The sequence below is a fragment of the Panicum virgatum genome, chromosome 8N, assembly GCF_016808335.1.
Source record: "Panicum virgatum strain AP13 chromosome 8N, P.virgatum_v5, whole genome shotgun sequence".
Classification (NCBI taxonomy): domain Eukaryota; kingdom Viridiplantae; phylum Streptophyta; class Magnoliopsida; order Poales; family Poaceae; genus Panicum; species Panicum virgatum.
The window spans coordinates 49,970,974-49,984,074 of record NC_053152.1 but is presented as its reverse complement, the minus strand read 5'-3'; the positions used below and the strand labels follow the sequence as shown (position 1 = coordinate 49,984,074).

General features: G+C 42.3%; 1 protein-coding gene and 1 long non-coding RNA gene across 2 annotated transcripts; both read right to left on the bottom strand.

Annotated features, from left to right (window-relative positions):
* Positions 1–3,074: 3,074 nt before the first annotated feature.
* Positions 3,075–10,030, bottom strand: LOC120685439 (disease resistance protein Pik-2-like). Its single transcript, XM_039967365.1, has 4 exons — positions 9,455–10,030; positions 9,268–9,361; positions 4,139–4,449; positions 3,075–3,789 (listed from the first exon to the last, which is right to left on the bottom strand). Exons 1-4 carry the CDS (start codon positions 9,865–9,867, stop codon positions 3,699–3,701), a joined length of 909 nt encoding a protein of 302 aa, XP_039823299.1. The 5' UTR covers positions 9,868–10,030; the 3' UTR covers positions 3,075–3,698.
* On the bottom strand, positions 4,962–7,154 carry LOC120685442. The gene is made up of 3 exons (XR_005679562.1): positions 6,884–7,154; positions 6,138–6,759; positions 4,962–5,175 (listed from the first exon to the last, which is right to left on the bottom strand). It is a non-coding gene; the product is annotated as an uncharacterized LOC120685442 (long non-coding RNA).
* Positions 10,031–13,101: the final 3,071 nt, after the last annotated feature.

Below are 13,101 nucleotides of genomic sequence, written 5' to 3'. Positions count from 1 at the left end.
AGGCTACTGTTAGAGAGGTGTTTTTGTGGTTTATTCCTAAAACTAGTTTTTGGATGTGAGTTTTGGGCACTCTTGGAGATGCTCTTACAACATGCTAAGTAGTAAATATGATCAACCTGAGAATCAAAATCCATCAGAAAAAATGTAAAATTCAAGAAACTTGGTCATACCCATCATCAGCTATTAATCCAGCACCATCACCATTATTTGCCAATGCATTGCTGCATTTGTGTTTAATAACTTTTTTTTGGGTTGGAGGGGTGGTGTTTTGTTGGTGTTTAGTTGTTCACATTATGTTTGAATTTGTCCACCCATGTTCGATTCTCTGACTTAGCATGAGTTGATACTTTGTGTAGCATTATATCATTTCGTCATGTAATTGTAACTCCTTCCTTCACACACTACAACAAACTATTTAATCTGTGACGAATTTTTAGTGACGGATTCAGAGAAAGTCACAGATTTGCAACAATGGATACTAGGCCCAAAATATAGTGACGTTCTAACCAATCAGTCATAGATTTACAACAATGGATATTAGGCCCAAAATATAGTGACATTCTAAAAAATCCATCACAGTATAGCCCACTAACTACATGACCTGGTGGCTGCGTTGAAATCAGAAAAAGAGCAAAAGAAAAACGATCCATCTAAGATTCGAACCTCGACCTACATCATCTCATTTGAATAGTTGCAAGAATTTTCTTTACTTATCAGATTTGTATGACGTGGTTGCCACATCAGCGACCGGCCACAACCGCGGGCCTACTTGGACCAAAAAAATGTGCGCAAAGGGGATTCGAACTCAAAACCTAGCAACATAACAATAGAGTCCTAACCACTGCGCCATTTGCTTCTTCGTGTCATAGTTGGGGACGTATGTATATATTTTTTTATACTCTTTCTAGGTTTCTTTATTGGTCCGCAAACAAAACCGAAAAATGGCGGCGTGACGTTGATTCGAACACAGCACCTGAGACATCGCATTGAGCTCATATACCACTAGGCCACTTGATCGGTAGTGTTCACCCACGTTATTACTTTTATTTATTTGAATATTTTGAGGTTGCTGCTCTGCCTACATTCTTTGTGCCGCCTGACGCACGCACGCGACCCAGATCCCGTTTTTCCTCTCCGCCGTGGTTGGAATCCGGCGAGGATTCGGGTCTGAGGGACGAGGGAGTGTTGCTCGGAGAGGCAGTTCATGTAGATCCGCCATCGACAACGCCCGCCATCCCGAATCGATGACACCTCCTTTGCAGAATCATCGCCTCCGCCTGCGGGCACCGTCCAGACCGCTCTCCGCTGCACGGCGTCCGCCTCGCCCAACACCAGCACGCCGTCTGCCTCGCCCACCACCAGGACGCCCTCCGTCGCGCTTGCCAGTCGCCACGCCATCGACCACCTCAACGCTAGCCGCATTCGCGGTCGCCCAGCGTCGACATTGCCGCCTCCACCACCCGAGCATCCACGTGCTCCAGGCACGCCACCAGCCGCTCCACCGTCAAGCAGAAGCCGTCGTGCACGCGGCAGGTCCCGGTAGCTGGCGGCACGGCCATCAGCCTCCTCGACTGCAGCGACAGGATCACGAGCGCCATGGCCGAGCAGAGCAGAGCAGCTTCAAGCCCACTGCTCATCTACGGCAGTAATTGATGAAGAGCAGCGCCATCCCAACCCCTGCAATAATTGATGCTCAACATGGCCTCCAGTTAAAGTGCAGCAAGGTATATATCTGAATTTTTGTTTTTTGATTTTCCTGAATGTATGTCTTCGAATTGGTTTAGACTTATTATTTGGGTTTGTCTACAAGAATTGACCAGACGGATCGAAGTTGGGTTCACGGCAGATTGTTTTCCCCTGAACACATTGAAGGTGTCAGACAATTCATGAGCTTCATTCAAGAAAAGTTCAGTGAGAATGTTGAAATCTTGTGCCCTTGTGGTAGATGACTTAATCAGAAATACCTTTGTCAGCCTCTTGTGGAGAAGCACATTTTGATGAATGGTATGGATAGTACTTATACTCGGTGGATTCATCATGGAGAGAGCATTGATGTAGAAGTTGTTGAGCATCCTATTGATTTGCATGACCATAGTGATGGTTTCATTCATGGAGAAGATGACAATGTTGATCGTTTGGAAGGGCTTATAGGAGACCTACACACTGCAGTAGAACAAGAAAGACAGGATGAAGAAGATCTGGATGGTGATGCAGAACCTCATGATAATGAGCCATTTTTGAAAATAGTGATGAAAGAGGCGAAACATCAGCTGTACCCTGGTTGCACCAAATTTTCAAGGTTCTCTTTTGTGGTAAAGCTTCTTCATATGAAGTTATTATATATGATAAGCAATTCTGCCTTTACCGCAATATTGTAGCTATTGGCTGAAGCATTCCCTGATTGCAATACAATCCCCAAATCATATAATGAAGCAAAGAATCTTCTTAAGGAATTAGGTCTTGGATATGAATCAATACATGTGTGCTATAATAATTGTGTGCTCTTCAGAAAGGGATATGCCAAGCATGACAGTTGCCCTGTTTGTGGTCTATCAAGATGGAAAGATCCTGAAAGAAAGAAAATTCCACAGAAAGTGTTGCGGCATTTTCTATTGGCACCTATGCTAAAGAGGATGTTTGTGACCAAAAAAGTATCGGAAAAGACACAGTGGCACAAGTTAAAGCGGCAGCCTACCGAGAAGGAAATGAGCCACCCAGCTGATGGTGAGGCATGGAAAGATTTTGACAAAGAATATCCAGATTTTGCAAAAGATCCAAGAAACCTTAGACTTGGTCTTGCAACTGATGGGTTCAATCCTTTTTTTCAGAAAAGAACACAAGATACAGCATGTGGCCTATGTTTGTGGTGCCTTACAACCTTCCCCCTTGGGCATGCATGGAGGAGTCAAACTTCATGATGGCTTTGCTTATATTAGTTATAGTGAGACTGAAGATAGTAACAGACCTCAATTTTGACATTTCCAGTTTAGGCCAAGTTGTATTCTGGAGAGATAACCTGCGAACCGTGCTTCCAGAAGAAGGCATGATTTGCCTACTGTCTCCTAATACCGTGGTAGCAAAACTTTCTTCTCTTGACAAGGAGCAAATGAGTTCAAGTACCATATCATGCACACGGCAAGATAAAATGGTATTATCATTGTAATCCTTATCTGCTACCTGAATCAGGCTTCTATTTAGAAGCTCATTGAAGTAACTCTCTCCAAGCTCAAATAAACTTTGACTCTCATCTTCACAATGGACAAAATCCTCAGCTATCCACCTCAATATCAACCGTTCTTTATCAATCCTATAATCTTCAGGAAATATAGTAAGATATAATAAGCATGCCTTCAAATGAGAAGGTAGATCATAATAACTAAGCAACAATATATTCCTCATACTATCCATACTAGGATTGCTTGCAAGTCCGAACCCAATAGAGCAACAGACATCATTCCACTCTTTTATATCTCCTGATTTGTTAGCTAGCAAGCTAGATGTAGTAATGATAGCCAATGGCACACCTCCACATTTCTTCAAAATCTTTTCAGATACCTCAAAATATTGTCCAGGGCATTTGCCTTCGGAGCCGAATATTCTTCCATAGAATAGCTTTTTAGATCTCTCATGAGTTAGAGGTTTGAGCTTATAGCAACCGCCAATTTGCTCAGCAACATCAAGTATGCGAGTAGTTGTGATTATATGCTTTTCAGGCTATTCTCAAGTAGAGAACATTGTAATATCCCCCATGGTTTTATATCCCATATATCATCAATGACAATGAGGTACCTATACGCGTATGGAAATAAAGCAGACATGTAAGTTTCAAATTATATATATGCGTGACCACTTTTTGTAATGAATTACAACGATGTGATGTTAATATATAGGGGTGCCAGTGGGAGGATGGCATGCAAGACACAAATTGTCCAGTTACAAAATGCAACAACAAAAACAAATACTCCTAAAAAATGAAATACAACAACAAAGAGCATCGTTGAAACCACATACCAGCATATCAATGCTATGTATATAAAATTTCAATTTGCATATGCCTCCTTACTAGTTTTTATAGATATTAGAGGATTACATAAAATGGATGGATAAGTATACCGAAACAAAATAGTACCGCCCATACCTTTTATTTTGGAGGAATTCCCGGACTAAGTCGATGAGATGCTTTTCTTCCAACATTGTGCTATGAATATTGGAATACTTTTCCTTGTCAAGTTCATAAAGCATATTCTTGAGAAGTTTGTTCAAATCAGGATTCTGAGATACTGAAACGAAAGCCGTGCAATCAAATTGAACTCTTAGCTGGTCATACACTGCTTTGGCAAGTGTAGTCTTGCCTAATCCTCCAAAACCAACTATAGAGACTACCCTTTGCTGCTGCGTAGACATGTCATCTCCCTTTGTCAACCTCGTGATTAGCCCTTCTCTTGCATCCACTACAAAAAATCTGTTAATCCATGATGATTAAATTTTGTCAAAGATCACTAAAAAACCATCATAAAACAGTATCTATGACGATCTCAAATAACATCATGTATTGAGTGTCATAGATCACACCTCGTGACGTTCCTTAAATTTTCGTCATAGATTGCTTGATCCATGACATTTTAAAACCATCATGGAATGTCCCCGGGCCCCCGAAGCCCAACCCAAGCTCGTTTTCTATGACGAAAATTAACATCACGAACAGTATAATTTTCGTCACTGATTCAATTGCCATGTCACACAATGATGACATGGAAGATGACGTGGCTGCTGACATGGCGATGATGTGTAAATTTACGTGGTCGATGACATAGCTGCTGACATGGAATGGCTGCCACATGAATGATGATATAGCAGCAAGCTAGTTGGTCAGTTTGCATTGGGCCCATTTGCTTATAGCCAGCCCATTAAAATACAGACCATTTTTTCTAATTAATCAATTATCATTTCAGCACAAATCATGATATAAACCAGCTCATATATATAGATAAATTCTGATCCAACATCTCATCACATACATACAACATCAAAGTTTTTTGATCCAGCAAAAAATAAGTTTAAGTCTAGTTAATCTAGCACAAAATCTGACAATACTGCCAAAAAGTAGCTTCAAGCGAACCCATGTTTCAAGCACGAGCTCAAATTTTGCATCCTTCTCAGCTTTTAATTGCATACCTACACATGATATAGCACACATGGTGAGTACAACTGATGCATTACTTTTCTCAACCAAGAACCAATCTTAATTAATAGAAAAGCATTACGGTAACATTGACATAAACACTAGGAAGTAGGCACTAAATGAAAAAGATTATACAAGAACCAAAATTACTCATAGCAATTTTAATTTCTCAATGCAAATCCTTTAGGAGCTTGGATGACCTATTATTTGTTATCAAACACAATAAAAATATTATAGAATAGCATAATGTAATCAATATGACATTAGTAGCTCATTTTGCATATAGCAATATAGGCCAGCAGGTGAACAGTAGTACTATAACTTGCATATTTAAGATTTCACTCTATTAACATTATGCTATTATAGCTAATTATCATCATTTCAGAAAACATGAATGTTCAGGTAGTTAACTGAAATTAAAATGTTCTAGAAAGAAGCTTGAGAAAATTAAGCAATAAATATCAGTACCTAGACAAATGAGTATTCTTTCTATCTTCAGATTTTCCCTATGAATCCTTTCTATCTCATGTAGCCAAGCTGAAAAGCATAATGCAGTTTCTTTGACACGACCAAGCAATACTCATATATACTCTAATTCTCTATCATGTAGAATCAACACTCGTCCATCTATCAATCAAACGAGCACTAAGAAGTCTTGACAAGTGCTATTTTCAGCCAAGTAATTAAAAAAAGCAGCAGCATATAACACCATATCGTTCTGATATAAAAACAGAATTCATAGGCATAGGCAAATGCTCAGAACAAAAAGAAAGCACATGGATGGCTAATGGGTTACATCAGTCTGTGTAATCTATGATACTTCTAGCAGATAGATCCAAAATAACATACTCTTGTTTTTGATAAATAAACTTCTTTTCTGCAAGTAGTAGTATAATTTGCCGTTGACCTGTAACAGAAGTATAAAACAACAGAGGCCAAAGGCTAGAAGGAATACCTGATAAAAATGACAGGCTCCACGGCATAAAAAGAAAGTGACGTCTCTTTCAGTTGGATTGAAATAATCACACGAGTCTCATATCCATTATTGCCTACAAGGAGAGGATATATGAAAGTGGCACATTTCTTTCTATGAAAATTGTTGTTACGGACATCTAACTTTAATGGCAATTACAGTACGAAAAAAATCAGGACATCTCAATAGTACTGCAAAAGAACCATCTGGATAAGAGGAATGGCATTGAAATTCACTTGGTATATATTTGTAATCTGTAAATGATGGACATGGCAAATGTATATGATATTCAGTAAATATCATGATATGGTGGACTTGGGTTATGTTTGTATCAGGAAAATTGAATACATAAAAGAAATATAAGCTCAAAGAGACAAAACATGGATCTGAGTTGAGCCGCAGTAGAAACCCAAAGAAGTAAATGTATCTATTATCATCCATCCGCCAGGGATGCACCCATGCTGTTTTGACCATGGATCTGCAGCCACCGCTAGAGGATAAAGGCAAAAGAAAGCAAATCCACTTGCCGCTTAATCAAGAAGCTAGCAACTGCTCCTCTGTAGGTTCTGCTCCACATCGCCTGTGAAGACCAAAGCAATTGACGCTGCAAATCGAAAAACGACAAAGAGGAACGGGATTAGGGTCTGCACAAAATCGACGAGAAGCAGACAGAGAAGAAGATTGCCAGGAGAGGAGACGAAGACAGGAAGAGGGGGACGAGGACGCACAGCATGGATCTTGGAGCAGAGAAGCGGGTAGTGGTCGCCGCCGGCGAGGTGGGCGAGGAGCCGCCAGAGATGTCGGACGAAGGAGCCGAGGTAGGAAACGTAAGTTGACGCAGATCCATGGATGAACGAGGTGGCCGACCGCGAGTCTTGAGGTTGAGGAGGCCGTCGCCGGATCCATCCTCCATGCGCGGCTGCCTCCACAGGCCGCGGATGAGCGGCGGCTCTGGCGGTGCAGGAGGACACCGCTCACGCGAGGAGGCAAGGGACGAGCGGCGGCTCTGGTTGGTGGAGGAGGAGAAACCACGGGGGGATCTGAGGGAATGGGGATTGGGGAGGGACGAGAGAGAGAGAGGTGAGGACTGCGGTTGCGCAGGAGAAAGGAGGCGGCCAGACGGGGGTGTGGGGAATGGAGGAGCTAGGGTTTGTATTTGAGCGCGATTTTATATTAGTGGAGCGTAATTGGAACCATTGGATTGGCGATGGACGGACTGAAATAGTTGGGCAATGTGGGCTGAGATCGGCCTTCTTTCGTTCCTTCTCCTTTTAATGTTTTTCTTTTTCTTTTCCATTTTATTGCACCATTCTAAACTAATATATAAAAATAATTATTTTATATCCACCAATATATTTTTTGTATGTAATAGACTGAATATAAGGTATCTTGTAAAAGTTTCAAAAAAATTTGAACTAATTTACTAGTTTTAGTACTTTAAATGAATATATGTGTGGTTATTGAAAATGATTACAATATGAACTACATGTATCTCAAATAGTACTTAAAAACTTCAAAAAATTATATTTCAAGGATATTTGATCCATTATAGCTCTTATCCTGAAAATATATAAAAGGTTCAAATGTTTGTTGGGGATTATTCAAACTTCTACTTGCAACCATAATATAAAATAATGATAATAATATCTAGAACTTATCCGAAAATTCTAAAAATTTCCATAGAATACTTTTATGGATGTTTAAGCTTGAAATAAAAGTTTCATTAGATTTTATGAAAATTGAAGTATACATTGTTCACAAATAGGACACATCCCTCACATAGTTTCATAAATCTCAACTCAAACATTATACTATTCATATCTTTGAACATTTTCAAACTCGTATGCACCTCAAATTCGGTCATGAACTTTTGTTTTCCATAGTATTAGAAAATATGAAATTACATCAGAAATTGTTATTAAAAATATATTTTTATTATCTATTTAATTGAAGAAAAAAAATACCATGTGAAAAAAGATCTAATGAATAGCAATTAACATACAAATAAACACTACTAAATGAAATATTGTGATTTTAGAAAAATATAGAAAAAAGAATCAACAAATTTAGAGTTCGTGTGAGGAAGAAATACTAGTTACAAATTTTAACTATGGATTAAAAAGGGAAAATGCACCATCCATAATTCCATATGGGCAGACAGCTCAATGACGCCACGTGGCACGCTGCCCATGCGCCCACACTCTCGCCTACTTTCGATAACAGACTGGAACTGGGATTGGAGGTGGAAGTGAGTACGATTAGGTTAATTAAAACTAACTAAAAAATCTATTCACAAACGAAGTGGTGGTCTGGTGGTAGAGTTGCTTTCCCTGGTGTCCCTAGGGCTGGGTTCGAACCCCCGTCCCCTACCAATTTTTTTTGGCTGTGACATGGGTGGGAGTGGTTTGAGTTGGCGTCTCCAATTTTTTTGGCTGTGACATGGGTGGGAGTGGTTTGAGTTGGCGTCTCCGTAGAGAAAAAAAAGATTGACAGCCCATGCGTGCTATTTCTTTTTATTCGACGGGCGGGTGAGTCGGCTGTGATTTTTTTTATTTTTTTCAGTTTTTTTATAAGACCTTTGTGGCCCATGCGTGCTAATTTTTTGATTCGACGGGCGGGTGACGGGGATTTTGACATCTATTTCGTGAGTAAGTATATGATATGATACAGAAAGAAAACTTTCATCTAAACAAGCAAGTAAAGCAGTGGTAAAGTTTGTTCTCTTCGTGAGAGAGGCCACGGGCTGAAGCCCTCTCCGCTGCTGTTTTTTTTATTAATTTCCCTGAGGGGTGATGTGGCGTGGCCAGGGAAATGCAAATATAAAAGAGCTAAATATTAGAAAAATGAACAAAGCATGAAGTAGTTTAGTGGTAAGTGAGATCGCTCCTGATCTAGAGGCCACAAGTTCAATTCCTAGCCTACTGAAACGTCATAGTGTTTGGGCCGGATTATGACAAAATCGATAAAACGTCATAGTTTCTTGGGCTTGATATCCACACATGTGAATCCATGACGAAAATTCGATATTCGTCATAGATGGTGCGCTATTGTGACGGTTTCTAAAAACGTCATGAAAAATTCGTCATAGATCAACAGATTTCTTGTAGTGATCATCAATGCCGACAAGATCTGTAGCCTTAGTGTATAGCGCTGTTATGCGAGGGTCAACCAATGTTTTGGCAGGTTTAATAGCATCAACCTTGTACCTGTCAAAGAAGAGAAAATAACATAGATGATAAGAGGAAAATTCAGAAAAATAAGTTCATATGCATATATATCTGAGGGTGTTTCAGTACTACCTGTCGCGTCGCTCGGCCACCTCCTTGACACGCTCCTTGATGTCCTTGATCTCTTGCCCGATCTCATGGCGAGTTGTAGCCTTTGTGACAATATCCATCATCTTCTTCATGAACCTCTTTGCGCTCCTTTTGCTAGGGAGCTCAGGGCCCTGGACGCGCACTAGGAAGGTGTCGACGATGTCTTCCATGTCGTAGGACAGCTCCCTGACATCGCGCGCCCAAATCTTTACCTGTTCTTTGAGTTCTTCTCGTGGCACCTCGCCAACACCGCGGAGGGCAGCATGCATGCTCTCGAGCTCCCTTGAGAGGAACTCGATGTCCTTCTTGACTCCCTTCTGCAGCTTGAACTCATCCTGGAGTAGCTGGCCAAGCTTGGGGATCAGGGTGCCCAGTGCTCCCGTTGCAACCTCCATGGCTAGCTTGTGAGGTTTCGCGCTGGTTACTTCATTGAGACTCGGTCTGTGAAGCAAACTGCAGGTAGGGTTGTGGTGGTGGACTGCTAGCGCTCCACCGATAAAGGTGAAGGGACCTAGCTTACACTCTGTTTATTCTGCGCCTAGATGATGCCATGATGGAAGGCATACATGATATGGAACAAAGCATTATTCCGTCTTATCAGCCCCGGCCCCTTTACACCACTAAATCAGCTTTTTCATGGCGCACTGAAAGTATTATATTCCACATGATGAAGGTGCAAGCCACGTCATCGCTGATGGCATGTGGCGAAGAACAGATGCCTCCAATAATGCCAGAAGCATGAGGCACAATGACATTGACGAGCTGTGGAGTCTACTTAGTAAATGAAGGAGTAACACCAACTCTACATGTCTTGGTAACCGAGGATATATAGTTAGTTTGTCTTAGCTAAGTATGGATGCCTCCAATAATGGTTACCCTAAAGTAGGAGTACGAACAACTGCATGCGCTGGACAATGAATTACCCTAAAGTTCAATGCATGTTGGTCATTCCTGCAGGTTATTCACTACCGGGGCTGGTAATCGGACAATAGTATCTTGAGAAATTTTACAATGCTTTGAGAGGCGTTGGAAGGCATTTTATGTGTCTATGATTTGTGGGCCTAATTGAGGGTAGGCGTTGGGAGGCGTCAACAAGAAGGTGTCGGGAAGCGTTAGATGTGTCTATGATCGGTGGGCCTATATATGCCGTAACACCTCTCAATGCCTTCCAATGCCTCCAAAGTTAAGAGGGTTAAAAATACATGGTATATTCCTTTTTCGTAGTTATTTTTTTCAATCAAGGGTATCATAGTAAATGCATAATTATAGAAATAATGTTTTGAATAGTATAGTTAGGATGTATGATTTAAGTCCTATTGTGACCTTGTCGTCTGCAGAGCGTCGTAGCCAAGACGACAGCAACGTCGTCGATGGCGATCGCAGCTTCCCGCCGGTGACTTGCGTCGTTGCCGACGGCCTGCTAACTTGGGCGATCGACGCTGCCGAGGAGCTCGGTGTGCTGGCGCTTGCCTTCCGCACGTCCAGCGCGTGCAGCTTCCTAGCCTACCAGACCGTTCCCGAGCTTCCCGAGCTCGGCGAGCTCCCCTTCCCTGAAGGCGTTCCGGGCATGGAGAGCTTCCTGCGTCGACAGGATCTTCCCGGTCCGTCGTGTGCGTGAGCTTAGGGAGCCTCGCGATCATCACGCACAACCAGTTCACGGAGTTCCTATCCGGCCTCATCGCCGCCGGCTACCCCTTCCTCTGGGTGCCAACGCGGATTTTGTACGCACGAGCGTAGATACGCATGGTCATGGACGGTCAGGATGGTATTGGACGGACGGTTGCGATGGGAAAGTTTGAAGAGCACTAAAGCTTAGGAGGAGGGATCAACGACCGCGGGCGAGTAATGGGTCAATAAAACGAAGTGCAAAACCGGGCCCTTTTCATACCTCATCACGTGGTGGGATACGGAAATGGAAAATAATGGTTGGGAAGAGAAAAAGTCGTATACGTCACCTTTCTTTCCACCGATAATACCATTGCAATCGCATCCAGCCTTAGTGCACAAGTCAAGCGTAACAGTTCGTCACCCAGAAGTAAGGAGCAGTTCTTCACCATGAATCCCGGACCCCAAACACTAACTCATAAGCACTGAACCATAAATCGTAAACCCTTAACCCTAAATCCGGAACCCTAAACCCTAAATCTTAAACCATAAACCTAACTCTAAACTCTAAACCCTAAACCCTAAATCCAATATCCTAAACACTAAACCACAGACCCTAAACCCTAAATCCCGGACCCCAAACACTAAATCATAAACACTGAACCATAAATCACAAACCCTTAACCTTAAACCCGAAATCCTAAACCCAAACCTAACCCTAAACCCTAAAATATAAAACATAAAACCCTAAACCCAATATCCTAAACCCTAAAACCCCAAACCCTAAACGCCGAAGTAGTTTCATTGCATTTGCATCGATTGATGATTTAGGAAACTAAATAAATAGCATTCTTGAATCACAATTGCCAAGGGTGAAGGCAGGTAGTGATTAGGGGTGCCTATGCACCCACGAAATTAAAAAAAAGAATAATGATTAGATTTAATTTTTCATCATATATGCACCCCACAACTTAATCAATGCACCCACAATGCTAGTACACCTCTCTTCAATTTGCTCTATCTTTGTCACTCAACTGCTATAGATATAATTAGTTAACATGATTATTTTTCACTAGTAGTAATATGCCTAAAGTTTTATAAAGGAAGTGTATTCGCAGGCAGGAGGAAGAGTGTGTGAAACGAGAGCTTCCGTGTTTGGCTTTGCTTTACAGAACACTCGTCTTCTTTCCGACAACTGGTGTGAAAAGGACCCAGATTTTCACATCTACTTAATGACCAATTACACTACCTCACTATTAATGACGGACCCACCGCCCTCATGGTCCTATTTTTGATATTCATCACAACCGTCCATCCATCAAATCCTGATCGTCCAAGACCGTGCGTACCTGTGCCCGTGCGGAGGACATCATTCGCGCTCTGGGTGCTCCGGCCGGACACGGTGGCGGGCAAGCAAGGACCAACAGGACACCACTCGCCAGGAAGCCATCAGAGTGGTTGGCGAGGACAAGGCCTGCGTCGTGGCGTGGGCGCCGCAGTGGCACCGCGCCGTGGGGTGCTTCCTGACGCACGCCGGGTGGAACTCCACGCTGGAGGCCGCCGTCGAGGGCGTGCCGATGGTGTGCTGGCTGTTCTTCGGGGACCATCTGATCAACAGCCGGAACGTGGGCGACGCCCATCATGAGGACGGCCAATTGCCTACCATGGGGTGTTTAGTTGGTGAAAATTTTTGGTTTTAAAGGTCACATCGATTATTTAATCAGATGTCGGGAGGGTTTTTCGGACACTAATTAAAAATCTAATTTCAGAACTCGCTTGGAAACCGCGAGACGAATCTTTTGAGGCCTTTGACTGCATCATTAGCACACGTGGGTTACTGCAGCACTTATGGCTAATCACGCACTAATTAGACTTAAAAAATTCGTCTCGTCGTGTACATCCAATTGGGCCTACCCTGTCCTCTGTCGTGTCCAAGCCGCCGGAGCAGTAGGGCTAGACATGAATATTAGATCATTAGGGTAGAGAGACGCTAGAGGGCCCTGCTGCTCCGGCGGCTTAAGAGA